The sequence below is a fragment of the Cyprinus carpio genome, chromosome B19 (assembly GCF_018340385.1).
Source record: "Cyprinus carpio isolate SPL01 chromosome B19, ASM1834038v1, whole genome shotgun sequence".
Lineage (NCBI taxonomy): Eukaryota > Metazoa > Chordata > Actinopteri > Cypriniformes > Cyprinidae > Cyprinus > Cyprinus carpio.
Genome location: NC_056615.1, coordinates 21,465,824 through 21,491,117, shown reverse-complemented (window position 1 = coordinate 21,491,117; position 25,294 = coordinate 21,465,824). Strand labels below are relative to the sequence as shown.

Genomic DNA, 25,294 nt, shown 5'->3' with positions numbered 1-25,294 from the left:
TACGTGTTTATTAAAATAATGGATCAAATTCAAGTCAACATGATATGTATGTTATTCTGTTTTTCATTCATCCGCAGAGCTCTTTATTTTTCATTTAAAAATCAAAAATTAAACACAGATTGACTAAACGACTGTGATTGGTCCATCCTTGCCTGCGCTGAGAAAACTAACAGAAGACGCGTGCAATGGTTCTTCCTCAAGGAAGCTTGACGGTACATTACACTTGAAAAAAATACTAATTGAATCTTTAATAGTCATTAGATAGAACGCACATGTTTAACTACACGTTAAGCTAACATTTAGACCTAACATACTTAAATTACGTCTAACAATGCCCGTAAAGTACCGCTATTTTAAATTGAGGTGGGCGTGGTTAACCCTCCCGCGTCAACGTACACTGGACTAATCAGAATGCCTCTTGTAGACTGCATCCGCCAGCGCACAGATACAGTAACAGACTGGACATTGTTTACCTCAGTGCGTTTTTAGTTGTTTTATTACGCACCTTTTTAGTTTTTCACGTGATGTTGGAGGTTGTAGGCTATCCATAAAGAGTCTTCCCTGCAGTGCTGGTAGACTTTGTGCTTTGCCGATATATAAGTTAAACGAGCGGGATAGTGTCCGCCATACAATCCTGCAGCTGCGCGCTTTTTCATATGTGAGTGTCTTCAGGATTCAAGTATACTACGTTACAGCAGCAACTTGGGGAACTAGACAGTATGTAACGTTATGTCACTTTGTGTTATTATTTTGATTTACGCGGTTGCTGTATTGCCATTGTAAAGAGTAGCCACGTGTGTTCTAGTAGGCCTTAATTTTGTTTAGTTTAAAGGGAGGGAGGTTATACACGTTACTATGTTATATTTTTATTTCCTCCATTTGTCACGCCTCTTTACAGTTCAATCAAGGGCCAATCAAGAGAATTGGCCATGTGTTGAGTGCAGCACGCATGCATCCTCTGATTCACACTAAGTGCCTGTTCAAAAGTTGTTTAACTTTATACATTATGCACATTACAGATACTTAAACAACAAAAAACAAAATAGAGCTTCATTTCTTAGATTCCAATATGAAGTCAAATCCAAATTAAAGGAATAGTTCACCCAATAAATGAAAATGTGAGATGTAGATGAGTTTATTTCATCACAGAACACATATTTCATGCAGCTTTTTCATTTAAACATGTTAATTTATGGACTGGAGTCGTGTGGATTATTATGATGTTTTTATCAGCTGTTTGCGCACTCATTCTGACGGCACCCATTCACTGCAAAGGATCCATTTGTGAGAAAGTGACGTAAATCTGTCTTGAATGCCCTGAAGGTACAGTTTTGGGTCAACTATGCCTTTAAACTGAAAATAATGCAAAATATCAAAACTAAATATAAATAGGTTTGTAGTGTATGATGCTCAATATACTATGAGCAAATCTTGTGCAGTTATTAACGATTGACCTTTTTCAATATGTTGCTCCAACAGTAAAGCCATGAGTAGCAGAAAAGATGATGATAACCTCCTGAGAATGACAAAGGATGACCTGCAGCGCTGGATCCAGGCAGAGGTGGACCGAAACCCTCATCTGATGCAGAGACGCGAACAGCTTGCGCGGGTGGAGGACTGGGTGAAGCAGAAGGAGAGGGAAGCCACTTACACCCGCCTTCTGTACAGCAATGCCTGCGAGTGAGTTGTTGTGTTTTTTAATGCCTTAAAACAGTATCTCCCAATCACAATTGGCCATTTGACTGTGTTTTGTGTCTGTATCAGGTCAGTCCTTGAGTGCGAGTCAGTGATGAAGGGTCTTTATGGAATGCTGGGACAGGAATACCGAGATGAAGATTCGGAGGAGGAAGGAGAAGGTGGAGGAGAACCACAGGACATCATTCATATTACAGATGACGAGGAGGATAAGCAGGAAAATAGTGTGTTAAATGGAGATGATGATGATATCGTTGTCATTGATCTGGGAGGTAAGTGACATACATTTTAATGGAAAGTGCTTGGAAATATAAATATTGTAAATTATGGCGTTGTAATTAAAAATCTGACACCACTTTTGTTTTGTTTTCTTGCAGCCACCAAAGAAACCTTGGAACCAATGGTGAGGATGTTAACTGAAAAATTGGTGTCACACATGCTGATAGTTTACTTTGTATTTTTGATTCTGTATTTTTTTTTTCCCCTTTTAATTTTTTATAATATTTTTTTATTGTTTTCATCCATTTTTGCTTTGATTTATATATTTAATTATTTCGTCTTATTTACAAATTTTCTTTGTGTCTTTCTTTCTGGGTTTCGTCCTGTTTGTCATTCTTTCTGTTTTTGTCTTGATTCATTCTTTTCTTTTAGCTTGAAAAGGTGACTGTGGCCATTCAGAAGTCATCCAGACTCGTTCAGGATTTAGTCCAGATGGTAAACAAAACTTCCTCCATGAATGCTGCATCACCATCATCATCTTCTGACGTCTCTAACAGACCCTCGTCAGCCTCGACCCCTGAAACCAGGCGTTCTGAATCTGTCACACCAAAGCTGGAAATACCTGAAAACCCTATTGCAATAGTTAAGACCGAATCTCTACCGAAAGAATGTGAAATGTCCTCGCTTCTCAGCAGTTCAGAACAAGACAAACCTATTGCCGGTTATAAGTCAGATTCTAAACCAACAATTAAGACTGAGCCACAACTGACAGCAATAACCCCTTGGGAAATGAGCGTTTCTAAACAACATGAAACTTCTGCTACTCTTAACTCTCCATTCTTAAAATTAATTAAGGCTGAACCTCAGCTGACAGCAGTGAGTCCTTCAGAAACACCAGAAACCTTTTCCAGTCCTCGTTTAGGATCCATAGCAGAAATAAAGACTGAGTCTCAGTTGACGGTAATAAAGTCGGAAATGGCTTCGCCTCCAAGCACTTCAAAACCTTTCACATTTGCATCCATTCCATCAATTAAGACTGAACCTCAGCTGAGAGCATTAACCTCTGAAATGTCTTTGCTTGAAAGGGATTCAGAAAAGTCAAGCAGCCTTTGTTCAGATCACAAAGCAACAAGTAACACTAAACTTACGTTGCTGGCAATGACTTCTCCTGAAATCCTGAAAACTAGTGCCTGTCCTAATTCAGCATCTGTAGCATCAAAGGAGACTGATCCTTCAGAAATGTCTTCACCTTCAAGCAGTTTAGAACAAATGGAAATTGCTGCCAGTGAACAAACAGCAAACATAGAAACAAACCATGATGAGCCGGAGTCGACTACAGAGACTCCTCCTGAATATGCATCATTGCTGAACAATCCTGAAGAACCTGAACCTCATGCCAGCCATGATTCGGATTCCACAGATGAGACCGAACAGCCAAAAACAAGAAGCAAATCAAGTCCAACGACTAGGCTGAGATCTTCAAAAATATCTACGCCTGTCAGCAGCACTTTCAGCCCGCAAACGGAAACAACGAGAGCGCAATCGCCTGCAGATAGTAATGATGATCCCTCTGACACAGAGTACTTCTCTGCTAGTCCTGCTGACAGCGATTATGAACCCCCTGAGTCGGAGTCATCGTCAGACAGTGATTATGAACCCCGTAAATCACATTCAAAATCATCGAGAGACCGTGATTTTGAACCCCCTAAATCAAAATCAGAGTCATCGAGAGACCGTGATTTTGAACCCCCTAAATCGGAATCAGAGTCCTCGAGAGACAGTGATTTTGAACCCCCTGCATCACAATCAGAGTCATTTGTCGATAATACTGATGATGAGAGCAGCAGTGATGCTTCTGCAGAACCCTCCAGTCCTGCCGGAAGTAAGCTTTATTTTTTATTTGTACAGTTCATCTCACAGTATATTAACTCATGCTTTACATAATGTGTAACAGATGTATCAGAACTAATCTGTTAAGAATATTCTTGCATTATGGTTTCTGTCATACATTTTAATAAAAAAATAAACAACTGTTAAATTTTGGGGGGTCATTACATTTTTATTAAGAAATAAGTGCATTCATTTAGCAAGGATGCATTAAAATGATTAGAATTTCAAATAAATGCTTTTTTCTTTTTTGCTATTCATTAAGTGATCCTGAAAAGTTTTACATAAATATGAAGCACCACAACTCTTTTCAACATTGCTAATAATAACAAACGTTTCTTGAGAAGCAAATCAGCATATTAGAATGATTTCTGCAGGATTATGTGACTGAGTTTTACTGAAAAGGACATTTATTTACATTAATAAATTACATTTTAATATATAGTCAAATAATAAGTTATAATAGATAAGTAATACTATTTCACAACATTACTGTTCTTACTCTACTTAAATGCAGTTTTGGTGAGCATAAGAGACTCACAAAAGCTTTCAGTAACATTAAAAAAATATTACCAAACCCAAACTTTAAAACTGTTGTGTGTATATAATGAAATATTTGATTAATATTTGGAACATTGTGCAGCTGAATGTCTGCTACAAATAAGTGTATTGTGATTGTACATTACTGATTACATACAGTAGCAGTATTTGTTCTCTGTCACTGATCTTCTTAGGTTCCAAGTCATCCAGTGAGTCCTCCAAGCAGCAAGGACAAAAAGAGATAAAACTTAAAGTTGGCAATGCGGTTTTGGGGAAAAGGGCACATAACTTGTGGAGTAAAGGAACAGTACAAGACGTCCAAACAGAAGGTAAGACTGACCTATTCTGTAAATTCATAAAACCTTAAAATGAAGGCGGAAATCTAATAGATTTGGTTGCATTTGTTACTGTCTCATCTTTCTTTCCTTTTAGAGGGTGGCCGCAGATATAAGGTGGAGTTTAAAAGTGGTAAAGAGATGGTGCTGCCTGCTTATCATGTGGCCTCTCTTCAGCCTCCCATACTTAAGGATTTGTTTATTGGCTGTCGTGTTGTGGCAAGCAGCAAAGATGATGAAGGAAAGGCCTCGTTTAATGCAGGAGTATTGGTTGAGCTTCCTGAGCGCAAGAATCGCATGAGGTGAATTTATGTTTAAGGGATTAAGGGGGTTATTTATCTTATTTTTTTGTTTATTTTTAATATATGTTTTTTTGTTTTTTTTATAGTAATTTACAGGTTATTTTTTTTTTTATTTTCAGGTTTTTTTTTTTTTTTTTGTCTCTATTTTAGTCTTGTACTGTATATGACTTTTAATAAAATATCTAAATTCTTAATATCTATTTTGTTAAATGTTTCTATTAGGTTCTTGGTGTTTTTTGATGATGGTCATGCAGCTTACCTGGCACTTCCAGAACTTCATCTTGTCTGCAAACAATGTGAGAAACTCTCGTTCTTAATTTCTTTATTACTCAGTTTCAATCAGTTATTTTAAAGGGATATTCCACCCCAAAATGAAAATTTTGTCATTAATCACTTACCCCCATGACGTTCCAAACCCGTAAAAGCTTCGTTTGTCTTCGGAACACAATTTAAAATATTTTGGATGAAAACTGGGAGGCCTGTGACTGTCCCATTGACTGCAAAGTAAATGACAGTGACAAGGTCCAGGAGAGGTATGAAAGTCGTCGTATATAATACTCCATCTGCTATCAGATGTGCAATCTGGGTTATATGAAGCGACGAGAATACTTTTTGTATGTGAATAAAACAAAAATAACAACTTTATTCAACAATTCCTTTGTCAATGGTCTCCTCTGTGTCTCTCCATATCATCGTATGCTGTGTATGCTCTTCTGTGTGATCCACGCCACAAGGATGCACTGTTTTATTTCAAATCAAAGCTAAATACATGTAGAAACAGCGCATCCTTGTGGCGTGGATGATACAGAACGCTTACAAAAAGTGTTCTTGTCGCTTCATATAACCCAGATTGCAGTCTAATGGCAGATGGAGTATTCAGACGACGACTTTCATACCTTTTATAGACTTTGACACTGTTATTTACTTGGCAGTCTATGGGACAGTCACAAGCCTCCAGGTTTAAGTGATTAATGATAAAATTTTCATTTTGGGGTGGAGTATCCCTTTAAGACCCCATATAATCACTGGACTGCTAAAAGAGAATTTTGTTAACTTTTTTTCTTTGCAGTGAAAAAGGTGTGGAAGGACATTGAGGATGAGAAATTTCAGTTACAGGTGAAGGAATATCTTCGTGTCTATCCCAACCCCATTGCTGTAGTGCTTCGCGTGGGGCAAGACACTAGGGCGATACGGGATGGCGAGTTTGAGTCCTGCACTGTGCTCCAATTGGATGGCAGCCTGATCCAGATCTGCTTTAAGGTGAAAATTAATCCATTGTGGGATGCTAGATTTCTTTGTGAATTTGTGAACTTTACAATTTAATGTCTTTATACTAAGGAAAATGAAAGACAGTGGGGGTACTTAATGGGACCATCACAGCATTTCTATCATTTTGATGCTGATAAATGTGGTGGTGTTGTCTTTCAGAAAGACAAGCAGAAAGAGTGGATATATAAAGGCTCAGACAAGTTGGAACACATTGTAAATATCAAACAACGTCTGGCTAAAGATAAACCGCAGCAAAAACCTCCACAGAAAACACAACATAAGCCACAACAACCGTCTCAACAGAAAACACAGCAACAACAACCTCAACAGAAACCACAACAGCCAACTCAACAGAAAACACAGCAACAACAACCTCAACAGAAACCTCAACAGAAACCGCAACAGCCTGCTATAAGAGGTAGAGTTTTTGTGTTTTTTGCACATCCTGTCTCTTTTATGCACGTTCCCAAATAGACATGTGCATGTATTCAGTAATACAGTATATTGGGATATAGAACATGCTCATTATCAGTATGACAAAAATCAATATTTTATCAAAAAAAAAAAAAATTAGTCGTGTTCTTTTGCAATTTTAATTTAAATGTTCTAGTTTCTTTTTATTGAAAAAAGTGAATACATTTATGAGAACAGCATATTTTTTTATTTATCTCTTTATGTAACGTAATTAAGTTCATGCACAACTCTGTTGTTTAGCAGGAAATGCCACGCCTCAGCTCAACACAGCTCCCTCTTCGACAGCAGTTCCCTCAGCGACTGTTACTTCTGCAACTGTCACCTCAAAAGCCGTATCTCCTGTGCAGGTCACAGTCACCAGAACTTCATCTATTAGCCCTCAAAAGATTATGTCGGCTGCTTTCCAGCCAAAGGTCATCCTTGAGAGGTTGACAATGCTTTCACCTGTCTTACGAACTTTCTCAAATTTAAGGTGAGTAATGGGCTTGTCCTAGTTAAAGGCACCGTTCACCCAAAAATTTAAATTTGCTGGAAATTTACTCGCCCTCAGGCCACCCAAGATGTAGATTGATTTTGTTTCTTCATGGGAACATATTTGGAAACATTTAGTATTACATTGCTTGCTCACCAGTGGATCCTCTGCAGTGAATGGGTGCCGTCAGACTGAGAGTCCAAACAGCTTATAAAAACATCACCACAAGTGCTGTTTAAAAACAGTTCTAAATAAACATGTCTGTGGATTTTGATGTGAGAGGACAACAGGGGATTGGCTTTGTCACTGGAGGAGGCGTTATTATCGATTGTAGACATATTTTGGCCAGAAGTAATGGTTTTAGGTTAAAACAGCTTTTCACTTCACAAGACGGTAAGTAATGGACTGGAGTCGTGTGGATTGCTTGTGAATTATTGTGATGTTTTTCTCAGCTGTCTGGACTCATTCTGACGGCACCCATTCAGTGCAGACGATCCTCTGGTGAGCAAGCGATGTAATGCTAAATTTCTCCAAATCTCTTACACTTGGATGGCTTGGGGGTGAATCCATTTCAGCTAATTTTCATTTTTGGGTGAACTATTTCTTTAAATACAGAATGATTTGGAATACTAAGCACCAACCACGTCATATTGGGCTCTATATTCTAGAAGTGCAAAACGACCTGCCCCTGATGAGGAAGAAGAGTGTTTTTCAATGCAACACCAGAACAAGTCCATTTACTTGCATCATCGCTGTTGTCCAGCATGTCTGGATGGGGTGAGACCGTCTCAAGGCGACATGCATCGTGGTCAAAATCCACTTCTTATACCACTGCTTTTTAAGTTTCGGCGAATGACGGCTAGAAGGCGCATCGATGGAAAGGTGGGTGGCGTTTGAGGAAGTTGCTTCAATTAGTGTTCATCTACTCTCAATGTACGTATACTACTGGTGAAAAATTTGGCGTCACTAAGATTTTTTAAAAGGGGTCATATGATGCGATATCAAGTTTTTCTTTGTCTTTAGAATGTTACAAGTTGTTCATGCATATATATGATCCATAAAGACTAAAGTCTCAAACCCAAAGAAATATTCTTTATTAAAGTTAAGACTCGTCCATACCCTCCTAAAACGCCTCGTTTAAACACGTCCCCACATGTCTACGTCACTGTGTTGGATGATTTGCATAACACCACCCAAATGTTTACGCAAAGAAAGAAGGCGTAACTTTTATTCTCGCTGTATTATTGTTGCCGCTGTGTGTTTCCAAATATGGTAAGGGGCGTAACATTTTTTGGCAAATCACAATACACTGGATAGCTGGCCAATCAGAGCACACTACACTTTTTTTTTTTTTTTAGAACAATGAGCTTTGTAAAAATTGATGCGTTTCAGAAAAGTAGCAAAAATAATGTATGGTATGTAGAAAATGTTTTTTGGACCATAAACCGCTTAAACAAATACACAAAATAATGTTATTTTTAGCATCGTCAGATGACCCCTTTAATGTTTTTGAAAGAAGTCTTTTATGCTCACCAAGGCTGCATGTATTTGAGAAAAAAAAAACAAGAATGGCTATATTGTTAAATATTATTACACTATGAAATTAATATTTTCTATTTAGTTATATTTTAAAAGGTTATATATTTGTGTGATGCAAATCTGAATTTGTCTTCAGTGTGATTTTCAGAAATCATTCTTATAAGCTGATTTGCTGCTCAAGGAACATTTCTTATTATTTGCTCTCTTTAGGTGTTTTTCCACATTTTCTATCGTTCTCCGTGTGGGCGGAGCCTGTGCGACATGCAGGAAGTGCAGGAATACTTGTTAGAAACACGTTGTGACTTCCTTTTCCTGGAAATGTTCTGTATGGACCCGTTTGTTCTTGTGAATCGCGCCCGACCTCCTTCCACATCAACCGGCAAGCCTCACCTCTACCTGCCGGACATATCAGAGGGCAGAGAGGTGTTGCGGCCCTGCATTAATGAAGTGGACAATACGCTTGCTCCTAACATCAGTTACACCAAAGACAGGGTTCCAGCTCCGGGTTTTTCAATCAATACAAGCCCAGATTTCTTGATCGGCTGTGACTGCACAGATGGCTGTCAGGACAGGTACAGTTTTTTGAGTCTGCGTTTGTAGGCGAAAATTTGTGAAATGAAAGGAATTTTCCGGGTTTTGTACAGGTCAATGTTTATTTACAGCTGTTTATCTGTGGCATGTTGTCTTTTACTTCAGAAGATACTTTAGACTTGTGAGTCATCATTCAGTTCATTTGTTGTAGGTGGCCTTTAAAGGTTTGTAAAATGTTTTATGCAGATTCTAACACTTTTCCAAAAATGTTTTACCATAATGACCAACTAATTTATATTCTGGCAAGTCATAATTCTTGAGATCATACCCAAAATATGGCTTCCCAGAAAAGGCGTTTTTTGGCTGGGAAATAATGAATTAGGGAGCTGAATATCCCTTCTGATTTTAGACTGCCAACAAGTGATAATTATTTGATTACATGAAATGGATTGAACTTGGAACATTCCTTTTAAATGATGGAAATTGCTATTAAATATTATGTATTTGTATGTGTGACAGGTCAAAGTGTGCATGCCACCAGCTGACCATTGAGGCTACGTCCCTATGCAGTGGAGGTCCAGTGGATGTTAGTGCTGGATACACACATAAGAGATTGCCAACCACCTTGCCAACAGGGTTAGAAACAAACTCTGTCTGTTTTTCTGTATGTCTGATTATCATTTGGTTACAGTAGAGCCCCTCTAATATCAGACGTGACACATCAGTGTTTATTTTATTGTCAAAAATATAGTAATCTTGATCTGCTCCAGATCAGCACATAGCTAGATATGCTGCCGGTCAAAGGTTTGTGGCTAAAAATGTTTTAAAAGTCTCTTATGCTCACCAAGGCTGCATTTATTTGATCCAAAATAGAGTAAAACATGAGACTTGTGAAATGTTATTATTATTTAAAATAACAGTTTTTATGTGGATATTTTAAAATCTAATTTATTCCTGTGATGCAAAGCTGAATTTTCAACTCCGTTACTTCAGTATTCAGTGTTCACATGATCCTCCAGAAATCATTCTAATATGCTGATTTGGTGCTCATGTGAAAACATTTCTTATTAGTAGTATGTTTAAAACCGATGTGCTGCTTAATATTTTTATGGCAACCGTGATGATTTTTCCCCCAGGGTTCTTTGATGGATAGAAAGTTCAAAAGAACAACATTTATTTGTAACAATTTTGGTTTTTACTGTCAGTTTTGATGAATTGAAGTGCATCTTTGCTGAATAAAAGTATGACATTTATTCAAAAAAGTAATCTCACTTACCCTAAACTTTTAAAACAGCAGCGTATAGCCTTCTCACCTCAAAAACAGTTACCCTTATATATTCAGACACAAAGCTGATTGAAATTCTGTTCTTCATCTCTGTAGGGTGTATGAGTGTAACCCTCTGTGCCGTTGTGATCCGAGAATGTGCAGCAACAGGCTGGTTCAGCACGGTCTGCAGCTGCGGCTGGAGCTCTTCATGACACAGCACAAGGGATGGGGCATCCGCTGCAGAGATGATGTGGCCAAGGGTACTTTCGTATGTGTTTTCACTGGTAAGTGAACATGCATTATATGTCTTTGCGTACAACAAAATTCCTCCCTCATCACCTCCATCTATCACCTAACAGGTAAAATAGTAAACGAAGACCGAGTGAATGAAGACGACACCGTGTCTGGCAATGAATATTTGGCCAACCTTGACTTCATTGAGGGTGTGGAGAAACTGAAAGAGGGTTATGAAAGCGAGGCGTACTGCTCGGACACAGAGGTGGAAACCAACAAGGAGACCATAACAATGAAAACAGGGCCATTATGGAAAAACACTCTCTACCGAGAAGACTCCAGCAGTGGTGAAGGTGTGTTCAAATATTCAACCTTACGACCATATGAAGACATGAGCCAAACAATTGCATGTCTTGCCATTTCTATGTGTAACTATGAAATCTTTTCTTTTTTCTTTATCCATAGAAAGAGAAGAACTTATGGAACTGGACACGGAAACGAGAGGAGACAGAAGGGGTAAGATGCACCGTTATGTTAGTAATTTCTATGCTGCTATTGTTTTCATTACGATTTTGAATCGTCTTTTATTTTTTTTATTTTATTTTTATTGTCATTTGTTTTGTGCATTTGTCATTTTTATAGTTTTTTTATAATTTAACCATTACTATTTAGGTTTAATTTTATTTCAAATTTAGTTTAAATTTTTGATTTTATTTATGTCCAGTTTACCTTTTAGTAATTTAGTGCTTCAACACAAATTTATTTGTTAGTTGCTAAGGTACTATTTCTAATTTTCATTTAGTTCTGTCAAATGATTACTTGCATACAAAATAAGTTTTTTTTTTTTTGTTTACATTTAGTCCACAAGACAAAAAAAATGGCTGAAATTATTAAAATAACCCCATTCAAAAGTTTTGAACCCTTGGTTCTTAATACTGTGTGTGGTTACCTGGATGATCCATGACTGTTTTCTTGTTTTGTGATGGTTGTGCATGAGTCTCTTGTTTGTTCTGAAACAGTTACTGAGAACTGTTCTTCAGAAAAAATCCTGGTTGTCCTGCAGATTCTTCAGTTTTCCAGCATCTTTGCATATTTGAACCCTTTCCAGCAGTGACTGTATGATTTTGAGATCCATCTTTTCACACTGAGGACAGTTGAGGCACTCGAACACAACTATTAAAAAGGTTTCAAACATTCACTGATGCTCCCAGAAGCAGAAACATAATGCATTAAGAGCCAGGTGGTGAAAACTTTTGAACAGGATGAAGATGTCCAAATTTAGTACTGCCCTTTGGAAGTAAAAGAAGATACTTGCATGTTTTCCCCGAAAGACAAATTAAGTACAATTTACCTTGATCTTCAAATTCAAAAAGCACTAAATATTAAAAGACTCTTAAAGCATTGTATTTCTGCTTCTGGGGCTTCAGTGAATGTTGAACCTTTTTTAATAGTTGTGTTTGAGTTCCTCAATTGTCCTCATTGTGAAAAGATGGATCTCAAAATCATACAGTATTAAGAAAAAAATGGGGTTATTTTAAATAATTTCAGCCATTTTTTTTTGCCTTGTGGACTAAATGTAAACATCTTTATGTAAAATATCTTACTCAGGACAGTAAATAAATAAAAAATGGCCTGCCATTTTGTATTATCTGTCTTATTTTGTTAAAATTATTCACTTTTTCACAGATTCTGCAAGGGGTTCCCAACTTTTGCACGCCACTGTATATGAAATGTGTTTACTACGGTTTTTATTTATTATATTATATAATTTTGAAAACATGTACATGTTTATATACATTTATATATTTATATAAATATATTTTATATATAACATAACAATATTTTTGATGATGTAGAGAGACAACGAGGCACATAGGCTGAGATCTGGGCAACTTTTTTGCATTATCCCATGTGGCTCTATCATGTAGTAAACTTGCCTGATGTTGTTGTTTTTTTTTTTACCTGTTTAGTGAAATCACATGTTCTTAGATGAGGAGAAAACTATCCCATAAGCCACATGAAACATATAAAGATGCTCAGAAGAAAGTGATCAAACAAATGAGAGGGGACGGTCAGTTTCTATTCTCTCGATTCTCAATTTCTGTTCATCGTTGTCTGTTTCTAGTGTTTCATTGAATTTGCTCAGTCTGTAATTTGTGTCTGTAGGTGAAGAAACCTCAGGTCCAAAGCGTTGCTTTGCCATAAAGTCATTCCAGAGGAGAGTAAAACCTCCAGAAACCTTGGACGCAAAGAATGAGAAAACAAGGACAGCTGTAACAGGCAGAAACACCCGCAGACTGTTCAACGGCGAGGAGACTTGTTACATCATAGACGCGAGACAAGAGGGCAACCTCGGCCCGCTTCAATAACGTAAGCCAGACTCAGCCTCGTCACTAAAGATGTGTCAGCAGTGATACAAGTCTGAAAATATTATTCACTTCTATCTAAATTTTTTTTATTATTAATCCCCGCATTTCTCAACAGCATAGCTGCAGTCCCGAATTTATTTTTGTTCAGAACGTCTTTGTGGACACACACGACCTTCGGTTTCCATGGGTGGCATTCTTCGCCAGCAAGTCCGTGCCTCGATTCATACCAGCTTGGTTTTCTAATAAAGGAAGTTTTTACTTAAAAATAAGTGGTTAACTGGCCAAATTTTAACTCTTGCTATTGTTTAATGTTAATGAAGGAATGCTATTGTAATTTTTTATCCAGAAAGTTGTCTTACTCTGGTTTTCCTCTCGTCTGTCTTCACCAGGCGGCATCAAGGGCGGGGACGGAGCTGCCGTGGGATTATAACTATGAGGTTGGCAGTGTGGAGGGGAAAGTTCTGCTCTGCTGCTGTGGCTCTCTGCGGTGCACAGGGAGGCTCTCTGATGTACTGCTTTCAAGAAAAAAACACTAAAGCTCTTCCTTGAGGTGTTATCATTGTAAACAGTTTGACCAAGCCATCAGAAGCATAGCTGAGGCACTGTGTGTTTCTGGAAGAGCGTTCCAGTCATGACCCACTGAATATGAAAGTATAAAATATATTAAAGTTTTGTGTCATTGCTTTTATTTTAGTTTTGTTCGTTTTTACTGTTTTTACACCTCTACAATAATGTTAATAATCACTTAATAAATGTAAATAAAATTTGCAAATATTCAAAGTTTTTGTGTAATATGTGTGGGAAAAAACTGGTGAGGTGGATTACAGGGTTAATATCACAGCAAATGGCTTCTATGGTCACTCCAGACATTATATTGTTCAATATATTTCATTACCTGCCCTTTACTGTCTCTCATATTCTCTCTCTCTCTCTCTCTCTCTCTCTCTCTCTCTCTCTCTCTCTCTCTCTCCTCTCTCTCTCTCTCTCTCTCTCACTGCTCTCTCTTCTCACGAGTAGGAAGGCCCCCTTGAAAAGGGGAAGATTCGAAATGGCCGTCGACGCGCACAGCAGCAGTTTGCCGAAAAATATAGTATTTAATGCTGTTTTTAAACTTTGGGGGCCCTGCCTTATCGACACTGCCGCCAAAATTTTTTTAAAAAAATAGAACGACTAATATACGGGTTCCTGTTATTTCAAGTGTAAAGAAAAAACCGATTAAACCAAAAACAATTGACTAACGTTAGGGGGCTAGCCCGTCCATTTGTTTTAGCGAAAAAGTCGTTTTTTTATTTAATAATAAACATCTGTTCATTTCTTACGTTTACTTAACGACCCTTAATTTTGAGCTAAGTTATCGGTGTTTCCCTTTCGTTACTTGAGCTTGTTCTGGGGTTTTTCCCCTAAATATGGTTTTCGGTAATGGGGCTTGATGTAGTTTGAGGCAGACTTAATGCATTAAACCCCTCCTTTCTGTTTGTTTTTTTCCCTTTCCCGATCTTTGATGTTCTCTCGGGGTTTTAAAAGCATGTTTATTTCAAATAGTATCTTTAATTTTCATTTATTTTTTTACCGTTACCCCGTATAACTTCCCTTAATATGTTTATGCATAATGATATGCATACAAATCTTTTAATTTCTTGAGTATAATTAAAAAGGGTTTTCCGGGGTCCCGGTGGGCCCTTTTCCCAGTTTGATAACATAACAACACGTGTGTTAACCCCACAATAAAAAAAAGAGCAAATTTTTAATTTAAAAATCTAATTTTTTTGTTAACGTTCTTTGTCCCTTTAAATGTTTTTGATCTGTTTTGACCCGCCTCTATAAAAAGAAAATTTTGGCTTTTAAAACTAGACAGTTGGTTTTACTTTTTTTGATTTGGTTTTTGTTTATATTAAAACCTGTTTATAGACCTTTTCCGCATATGAAAAGTTACTAGAAGTGTTTTTTTAGTAGTTTTATTTTTTTATCCCTTTTTCTATAAAAAATTTTAAAAATCACGGTTTGCTCTCACTTCCCCCTATTTTTGCAGATATTAACCGTCTACCCTAGAATGTAAACAGAGAGATTTTAATCTTCAAGATGTATGTGGGTTCTCGTTTTGCTTAAAATATTAAAAAAGTATGTTAATGTTATATATTAAAATATTTTAAAAGATTCCAATTTCCCTTTAAAAAATGATTTTATTTTTTTTTCTTTTTTATTTTAAATTATTTGTTTTACCTTGGCAGATGCCCCCACTCCAGCGGTACCCGTCCCCGGAGGGGCCCCGCAAATACCAAGATGTTATCGTGGCGGGACAGAGACAGGGGGGGAAAAACCCCGACATCGCCCCTCACCGGCGTTTTTCCCCAGCAGTGAAAAGTGAGGGAGAGGGGGGGGGACACAGACAGGATGCCCGGGTTTGCCAGATCCAGGGGTATGTTTGTATGGAAGCATTGACCCAAAAAGATCAAATTGCAGAGTTACCGTGCGAGCCTTCACAGCTCAAAAGAAAAAGGGCAGCAATGAGGGGAGCTTCCTCAAGGATAATAGGTGTTGTCAACCCTTTCCACGGAAATTTTAAATTTACACTTTTTTGTTTAGTTGTGCAAATTAAGATTTTAATTTTTCTTGTTTTTTTTTTTTTTTTTCGAAAATATAACTTAATAAAACTTTCCTTTTTTTTATCGAGTATTAATATTAAAAAATCTTTTTTTAAAGTGCTAAAAGGCAAAAAAAGTTTTCAGCATTTTATAAACTAATTTTTTTTTAATAAAATTTAAAAAATGAAAATTAAAAATAAAATTTCTAGCACCAAAACAGCATATTAGAATGATTTCTGAAGGATCATGTGACACTGAAGAGACTATAGTAATGGCTGCTGAAAGTTCAGCTTTGTCACAGGAATAAATTAGTTTGTAAAATATATTCAAATAGAAATGTTGTATTGCATTGTAGTAATATTTCAAATATTCTTGTTTGAACTGTAGTTTTGATCATAAGACATTCAAAAAATGTATATAAAATTAAAATAAATTCGTAACATCATATAACATTTTACGTTTGACCTACATATGAGCAGTTATGTTGAGAACATTACAATACGATTAATCGAGGTTTGTATTATATTTTATTATAATGTATTGTGTACTGTTTCATATTTTTTTTGTATGCGTTACACATGTGTGTGTGTGTGGGCGTGTGGTTTTGGCCTTTGTATATGTATGTATTTCAAGTATGTATCTATGGTTTTGTAAAAATTTTATTTTAGGTTTGGTTTTATGTTAAACCTAAACTATATGAATGAAGTAAATATATACATGAAAATAAAAAGTTTAGGTTTTCAAAATTTGTATTGTAATCCAGTTAAGGGGAAAAATATCCATAATCGTTCATATACAATTGTTTGAATTGCGAATGAGCAATTTCTCAAAGGCAAGCCTACTTCTTGACAACCATTTAAAAAATAAAATGTTAAATGTTTAAACTTCTGATCATATGACAATCAGAGGTTCATTTTGGAGGTCAGGTCCAATATATTTTATTACATTTTTTATGAATACACTTAAAAACCAGGTAATATGCAGTGCTTACTTGAAGTCATTCTGTGTTAAATGACACTCATATATTCTCTCTCCAGCTAATGACAACCGCTTCAGACCGCAGGCCCACACAGATTAATTTCACGGCGAGAGCCAATGGCGTCTGACCACAGCCGGATCTGGATCGGGACAGGGAACACGGGACGCCGGTGAACTACTATCATCTCTGGCGCTGATGCCTCAGCCTAGCTACGACCATCTGCGGGGGCTACTTTAACCGAGTAAGTGCAGGGATTGTACTGGAGGGAAAGCGCAGTAGGGCGTAAGCACAAACGAAGGCGGCGAGAACCAGGTCCTATAGCCCATCGGCCCTCGCCAGAGTACTTCAACACCCAGCCTGCTCTCTTTCCCTCCCCCAAATCTTTTCTCCCATTCTTCTACCTCTACACCACTAACCTCCTATTTTCCTTCTCCATGTACTGCTTTTCTTTTCTTTCCCGGCCAGCCCCCAGATTGCAAGCATGAACTCCCTTTGTTTTTATGGTTCCTTCTTGAGATCGCTGGTCTCTTTTTTTTGATGAAGGGATAGTCCCAAGTCTCCCTTGGCTTTTGTGTTAGAGCCTCGACCTTGTAACATTAAATAGTGAGGGCTCAATGCCAGATACATTAATGGTATAACAATCAGTCGAATAGCTTTGTTGGGAGAGCCTCTGTAATTAATATCTCATAACTTTCATCACTTTCTGGTTTTAAATATGCACACCTTATATAACTCTTCAACAAAGTTTGTGATTTTCAGTCAAAAATGAACGCATATAAAGCTGTTTTATAATTTCAGCTCTTTTTCATCTTATTTCCAGTCTCCTCACATTAGGAGCCCCATTTTCTGTGGAGATGTTATGGATGTAATAGTTGTGGAATTAGCAATGCTTTAACTCATGTGCTCTTCTAGAGAATGTTGAGGGCAGGTTGCTGTTTGTGACTTTTTGTCAGGGTTGCTAGGCAGAGGGATGAGGGGAGTTTGAAAGCAAGAAGGGAGTGGTAAAATTGTTATCTTTGACTTGATCCCTTGCACTAGTATCCCTATCAGTTATATATATCTTCTCACGTGGTGTCATACGAATCGCCCCATGACCACCAAACCTACCTACAACAACTACAACACTGCTCATCTTCGACGCCGTGGCTACGGCTGCCCCCCTCCACTCTCCCCGCCTCACCACCTCCCCTCCTCCCTCTGCGGTCGTGGCGTGACCTCTGACCTGTGACCCTGGCCGGGGCCGAAGCAGCGGAGTGACAGCGGGAAGAGGGCACTGTGTAGTGTGGAGGGACGCCGATGAGGGTCACCCTGATCTGTCGGCAGGTAGTGCGACGACTGCAAGAGAGATGTACACACTGCCACTACTACTACTCCTCTACTCCTAATATCGTAACCATTTCTCCCATCAAGTGGACCAGCACACAGCAGACACACACAGGGGTAGGGCAGGAGGTCATTGATCATGATGTTGGTGGTGATGATGATGCTTCGTAGAATGTTCCCCTTTTGCCGGTAACAGGCAAGGGGGGAAGGCATGGCAAACATGTCTTTAATAGCTCCTTATTTATTCTTCTCAGTGGGGTTGGGCTGTTGGGTTGCTGTGTAGAAGCATTATGATCCTTTTAATCGTGCCGGCCAGGTTCCCAGATTTAGCTTTCCGCATCGTCTCCATAATGTGCGTTTTTTATTCTGGTCAAGATTCACATGCGCCTATGCGAGTCAGTCATTTAGATTTAAGGATACGATTGCACTGTGACATTCACAATATTTCCATAGTTGCTGGTGCGTGTCATTTTTCATAGAATTTAAAAAAATTTTCGTTTTGAATTAGCTTAAAGCAGTCCCATAGTTTAAAAATCGTTTAGTGATTTTTTTTTTTTTTTTTTTTTTTGTGATCTAATATTTTTTGTAAAAACAGAAATGTATACTATTTTTGTTGTTGGAAAAACGTAACGTTTTTTTGACCATGTTTACATTATTCCTTTCATCAAGTTTGTGCATATTGCACACTTGTGAGATTTTTTACTTTTTTTTTTTTTTTTAGGTTAACCCGATTATAGATAGTCACGCAGTTTTGGTTATAAATGTGATTTTAGGAAGCTTGTTTAGGATGGCTCTTTAAATACGCTTCAGCTGTCTAATTGCTCTCTTTACATCTCCCCTCCCCTTTCTCTACATCTTTTTTCCTTCTATTTGTCTCTTAGATGAGATTGTCAGCACTTTGGGCGAGGGGCACCTTCGGTGCGGGGGTGACTGCAATTATTGATCATCGCAGCGTGAGCGTCATCACTTGGCAAAACCAACAGCGACTTTATTACAAAACCGCTGGGGTGAACTTCAAACGGAAAAAAGTGTTGCTTGGCTGTTAAAAATGCTCTGTCAGTTGTAGGCTGGAAATATCTGCTTCTTGGGGCAGACAGAAACGGCAGGGTGTGATTAGACAGGCAGCAAAAAAAAAAAAAGGGGATTATAGGCTCGGATTCCTATTACAAATGTGCACGGAAAAATAAGAACCATTCAGTCTTTTGCCAGTGCTTTTATTGCCTATAATGGTTTATTTGTGTCACCCTCCAGACAAAAACAGGAAATCTACTTCACCATCAGTGCCATCAATGTGGTTCATTTCTTATACTGCTCTATACATGTGTTCGATCTTGTAAGGAGTTAGGAAAGATAACTGACCAGAAGTGGAAAACTGCAGGTGTTGAGAATTAATGCTTTCTGCTTGGTGTAAGAGGCGTTGGAGCACACATCGCTCTGAAGATCATCAAAAATGTGTAGAAAGTAGCAATAGACGGCAGCCTTACCGCTGAGCTAGAAGAATGCATGACACGGTTTATGTGAGGTATCAGACAATCACATGAGAAGAGGATCCTGGCAGATAAGTGAGAGAAGTGAAGTTTCGCGCCATCAAAATTAGTGGCATGTTTGTGAGCAATCCACATGCAGAGTAACTAACAGTATAGAAGACTATCTAGGTGCAAACTTACCTTGAGGGGCACTGGTAGCCCGAAGACCACAGTCTGATCCTGTTGGTAGTATACTTGCTTGACGTAAATGTTGTATTATTCTCAAATATTTCGCGGTGCTTTAGTCTTTGTGTGTCACAGGATAGTTTGATGGTTCGACTATTCATGGCCATATGTGTATCAGTTTTGAGCTGTGTGGCTCTCAGCACTTTTGAATTTCCTCAAAGAAAAACAATACTGCCCTAATCCATCAGTCAAAGTGCGTCATTATGACTACCAGATATGCATAGCTGTCAAGTGTAAGTGTAAACCTATTTTAAAAAGATAATAGAAGTTAGACCTCCATTTGCTATGTATTTAATAGGCAGGTCCTACTTCTGGTATTTATGAATATTGCTGATTTGTTCATGTTTCTCCTTCTTTGCAGTTTTGCAATGAAAACAAAGGACCAAACAGACTGAAAACCAGAAAAACATTTTATTGTCAACTATGACTTCACAATCACATACACCGTGGAGAAATGTAATGGAAAGAGTTTGTCATTATTTGTGTTGTATGGTAAAAATTCAGCGATGAGCTGGTGAAAAAATCCTTAGTTGACCATAACATAAGAATTAAAGAAAAAAAATGAGGGGAATTCATGATAATTGATGCTCCCCATCATTTCTCTCTGTGGTTAGGAGCGAGATGGTATTACTGGGAAGGCTACGGCGAGTGAGGGGGGTGGATTTTGGCAGCGCAACATTTTGATTCCGGAAGCACCACCAGCACCATTGTTTCTGCCCAGGCACTACAGAGCACGCTGAAGTTATTGTAGGTACGGACATGACCCAAACGGCATGTTTAAGCAGCACACAATGCTACTGAATGTAAATTTGAATGAAATAACTGGTATTGGCATGAAACTGACTAATGAGGTCACAGGACACGAGATGGGATTAATCGCGTGCAGCAACACAGATTAGCTTCTGTCCTTTCCAGCACAACAGAATTTAATTAGAAGAGCTAGCCAGAGGTCATAGTGACTTCAAATTCAACCGACTGCGGGGAATTGTCCAACGTAAGACTGAGACTTTTACGCCATGAAAGCTTCATACCCAACCTTAATCTGTTCTGAAATATTATCTTATAAAAAATATGTTGATTTGATATAAATCTAAATATGTTATTGTGGGGCAGTTCTCTTGCCTTAAAAGAACACTACCTATAAAAATGTTTGATTCATTTTAAGATATTTAAAATGTTTCTGAAAGTCTCTTATATGCTGGCCAATGGTGGAGTTAATTATTTATATTGTAAAAATAAAAGAAAGCAAAGCTGAATTTTCAGCATCATTGTTTCAGTATCTTGGGATCACATGATCTTCAGAAAATCATTCTGATATGCGGATTCATTGGCTCAAGAAACATTTCGTTTTTTTTTATTATTGGGAACACAGCTTTTTTTTTCAGAAGTCTCTTTGAATAGAAAGTTTGGATTTGTATTGTATTTGAATTTTTATAACATATTTATTTGCGACACACGACGAGTCACTTTTAATGTAATGGGTCTTGCTGAACATAAGTATTCATTTAAAAAAAAAGCAATGCTGCAGAGCTGCAGGATCATCATTGTGATTATTCACTTTTTTTTAACTTTCGACCCTTCTTAACAGTTTGAAACCCTTGATGCTGACTAAAATACTGTACAGTGTCCTGGTGTATAAGGTTATGATGCAGTAACATTGATGTCACCATTAGATGATCCATAACTCCTATTAAACCCAGTGTTTTTTTCTTGCAACTGGGATGGAGTCAGCGTGTGAGTGTGGAGTATAGGATGCATACTCGTTGAAGTACACCTCGGTTTCACTCTCTCCAGGTACAAAATCTAACTCCACTACCTGGTTTTTCATGCCATCATGACAGCAGATCTACACAGTCTACCACTCTTGTTTATGTTCACTAAGCAGCTTAAGATCAGATAGATTCTGACCGAAGGCTTAGAGGTGTCCACATAAGCACACTGAAGCCAAACACCTGCCATCAACACTTTGACCTCAGATGTGCTCACTAATGCTCTCTCTTTCTTCTCACGCACACACAGATCTCTGTATAGGAACATACAGTATGTGTTGCACCTGTATTGTGAAACTGACAAGACACAAAACAAGTCAGAGTCAAACTATGTAATGTTTATTCATGTTAATTTTGTTTTTGTGCTTCTCAGACTCATGATAATCGGGAGCATTTAGCCATGATGGAGAGAATTTCGGGCCCTGTTCCTTCCCGTATGATTCGTAAGACTAGGTACCTTTTTGACACTGACTGGAATTTTCTAAAGCCTGTCTTTAAAGTCTAGCTTCTATGTCTTTCTTGCTTACATACGCAGCTTAAATTCTCTCTCCACCCCATAGGAAACAGAAATACTTTTATCGTGGACGTCTGGACTGGGACGAGAACTCTTCAGCAGGAAGATACGTCAGAGAAAAACTGCAAACCTTTACGGGTAAGTAACAGACAGTTTTGGGACTTCATATTTAAGTTTTCTGACATGTAATACATAAATTACTTTTTTAATGTGTATATAAATCTGGGTGGTCAGATGTCAGTGTTCTCATACAGTATTCTTTATCAAATAGAGATATCTTCTTTCTGAAGCTGAAGAGCATCACCAGCTGTTCGATCTGATCGAGGCCATGCTGGAGTACGAGCCGACGAAGCGTTCACTCTGGCTGCAGCCCTGAGACATCCTTTCTTTCAGAGCACCATCTGCAGCGCTGACCAGAGCTCCGGCAAGAGCTGGGAGGGCAACCGCGACATCAGTCGGTGACAGTGACATTCGTCTTCAACCAGCATCTCTGTCTTACGCCAAAAAACCCTGAGGACTGATGACAAGAGGAGATACCATGGGGCTGAAAATGACTTTGCCAAAAAAGTTTTCTAATGCAAGAGCAGTAAATAAAGCTGAAAGTATATGATTTCTCAATCATCTTCCCATAATAGGAGACCGCTCGTGTGCAAGCGGGCGAATGTGAGGACACTGGGACATCTAGAAGATCGCAGTTAAAGTGTCATGCTTGTGTGATTGATTGACATTTGAAGGGGTTTTGAATAAATACTCCCTTCAAAGTTCAGTTCTTCCAGCAATTGTGGATAATGTATTTTTGGGACAGTCATAAGCAGAGGAAAATGTAGTGATGGGTGGGAAAAAGCATTAACGTAAACACTCCATTTGAGGGAAAGTAACCGACAAAAACGAGGATACACTCTTACAATATCGTTTCATCGGGCAAATCTGTTTTGTGCATTTGAGCCTTTAGCTGGTAATCGACAGTGCATCGCCAAAACACACACTGTTTGTATTCAGTTCAATTCAAACCAAGTTACAGAGCAGCATTGTGTCTGCGTGAGGTGTGTCCCTTCAAGCCCCCAATGTGTTTTGTTTACAGTATATTTAGTGAACTGTTATTACCGGAAGTCATATTTGGTTGTCTTTGTATGGAGTTGGAGTGTTAATAAATTGTAAATACGATATAGAAATATGTGATGTGACCTCATAGAAAATAATGGGCATAGTCTTGGTTGTTATGATTGTCTGAATGATTTTCACCATCAGCTCTCCAGGCCAAATGTTGTTTAACAGTCACATCAGATTCTTGATCATGATTGGTTTCTAATATTGGACTGTATTTGGGTGCAGCTGATAACTTCTTGTGAAATGAAATTTAATTTTGGGCACTTATCTGGATTGCTTAGTGCAGTGCTTTTTTAATCTAGGAGTTTGAAGACTATTGATTAAATCTTCTGCACTTAATGATTCTTACCTTTGAGTTATACAAAATTTGACAATGATAGACAAACATCTGTGTGTTCTTTAAAGCAAGCCCATCCATCACGGAACTCGTTTGGTTGAACCGTTTGTCAGTAGGATTGAACCTTAATGTTTTTCCAGGCAAAGTCTGAATATCTAAGATGGATATGAGGGCATGCATTTTAAAGCAAGAGTGTATCCAAAAATGAAATTGCATTCAGTCATCATAGCCATTCCACATAAAGATTTAGTAATTTTTTCAGTGGATAGACATATTGTAGGGGAAATGTGTAGCAATCACTGGCACTTGAATGGGTGTCTTGTCGAGAATGATGAGTCCCATAAAGGCTGAATACCAACATCACAGTAATCCAGGTGACTGAGACAGACAGTCCATCAGTTAATGGTCTACTGAAATCACGAGTCACGTGTTTGAAACAGACACAGTATTCTAGTTTCAGCCTAATTCTCTCTGAATTACGGCGAGATAATGCACATGTTCTGAACAGATCAAGACAATGTTTACAAAATTTTAATAAAAGCCTAAAACATGTTTCGTGTACAAAATAGTGATTGTGTGAGACTTGTTGATGTCTAGAGGACACAACCGGGGACTTCACTCTATTCACTTTGTTAATGATTACTGGGTTTCGTGTATTGTTGTTTCAAAAAGTTTGTATTTTCTAAAACACCGTAAGATTGTTTTTCGCAACCTTCACACAATGAAGTCTTTCGTGTGGAGTATCCTGATGTTTTCTTTCAGCAGTTTTTTACCGCGCATTTCTGACTTGGCACCCAATCATTTGTGCATGAGGATGACATTGATTGTGAGCAAGTGCTTGCTTAATGCTAAAATGTCTCCAAATCTACCAGTCTGATTCCTTTATGAATAAACTAACTGTCACTTCAGCTACATCTCAGCTAGCCTTGTTCGGTAGGGCTAAAAAAATCTTTCAGCAAAACGTTCATAATTCACTTAAAACTAAGTCCGTACAGTACAGATTGGTTTTTAGGTGATACTCTAAGAAATATGTGATATGTTATATTAAAACATAAAATACCTGTCAAAGACATAAGATCATTCCTTTATGAACAGTGTGAACCCAGAGCCAAAGGAAAAACAAAAAAATCACAGAGACGATGTTCGTGATGCTGTTGGCCCTGGTAGTTTCCATTATGGTCATAGAGCAGCAAAAAGATTTAAGAGCACAAAAGTTTAGTGGTGCTGACAACCACAGCACAGAACGCTCTTATACATAGCAACCAATGTTCCTATGACTGAGCGAGATGCCCCCAGCTTTAAATTCAAGAACGCATCTCACGCTAGCAGAAGTTAAATCTAATACAGGCATCAGAGTCATGTAAAGGACACTACGGTGTCAAAAAGAGAAAAAAACAAAAGAAGAAGGTCAACAAACAACAACAGGACCACAACATCCAACAATAACAGACCAGTATTATAGTAAAGAGGTGGCAAAAAAAAAACACTAATTCCACCTAATGGAAGACAGGCCACAATATAATGTTCAAATGTAAGTTTTCCAGTGGATAAATAATTTGCTTTGAAAGGGCAAGCATGGGACCAACGTGTTCAGGACTAGAGTCTAGAGGCCCCCAAATAAAAGGTATGTAGTCAGATAAATAACTAACGTATATATATAATACGTGAAACATTTTGTTATTATTGTCGAAATTGTGAAATAGAAACAGCGTGGGTTTGAGGACAGAATAGCTTGTAAACAGGCTGTTGATGTTAAAAATGTTCATTCCATTACAACACTGAAATTCATTCAAACATGTTCATCTCAATGTTGTGCGTGTTAAAGCTCCCTCGAACTG

At 38.0% G+C, this 25,294-nt stretch overlaps 1 protein-coding gene and 1 pseudogene across 1 annotated transcript; both read left to right on the top strand.

Annotated features, from left to right (window-relative positions):
• Window positions 1-414: 414 nt before the first annotated feature.
• On the top strand, window positions 415-18,960 carry LOC109111939 (histone-lysine N-methyltransferase SETDB1-A-like). The gene is given in 24 exon segments (XM_042745988.1): window positions 415-717; window positions 1,480-1,680; window positions 1,765-1,967; window positions 2,073-2,098; window positions 2,347-3,796; window positions 4,536-4,670; window positions 4,774-4,978; window positions 5,201-5,274; window positions 6,048-6,238; window positions 6,407-6,665; window positions 6,962-7,193; window positions 7,862-8,075; window positions 8,943-9,304; window positions 9,783-9,899; window positions 10,645-10,814; window positions 10,890-11,117; window positions 11,230-11,297; window positions 12,754-12,835; window positions 12,931-13,121; window positions 13,123-13,134; window positions 13,249-13,344; window positions 13,523-13,642; window positions 15,362-15,494; window positions 18,899-18,960. Coding segments are annotated over 23 exon segments (4,824 nt in total). The 5' UTR covers window positions 415-717; window positions 1,480-1,486.
• A 2,899-nt stretch (window positions 18,961-21,859) lies between these two features.
• LOC122140835 lies at window positions 21,860-22,505 on the top strand (annotated as a pseudogene).
• Window positions 22,506-25,294: the final 2,789 nt, after the last annotated feature.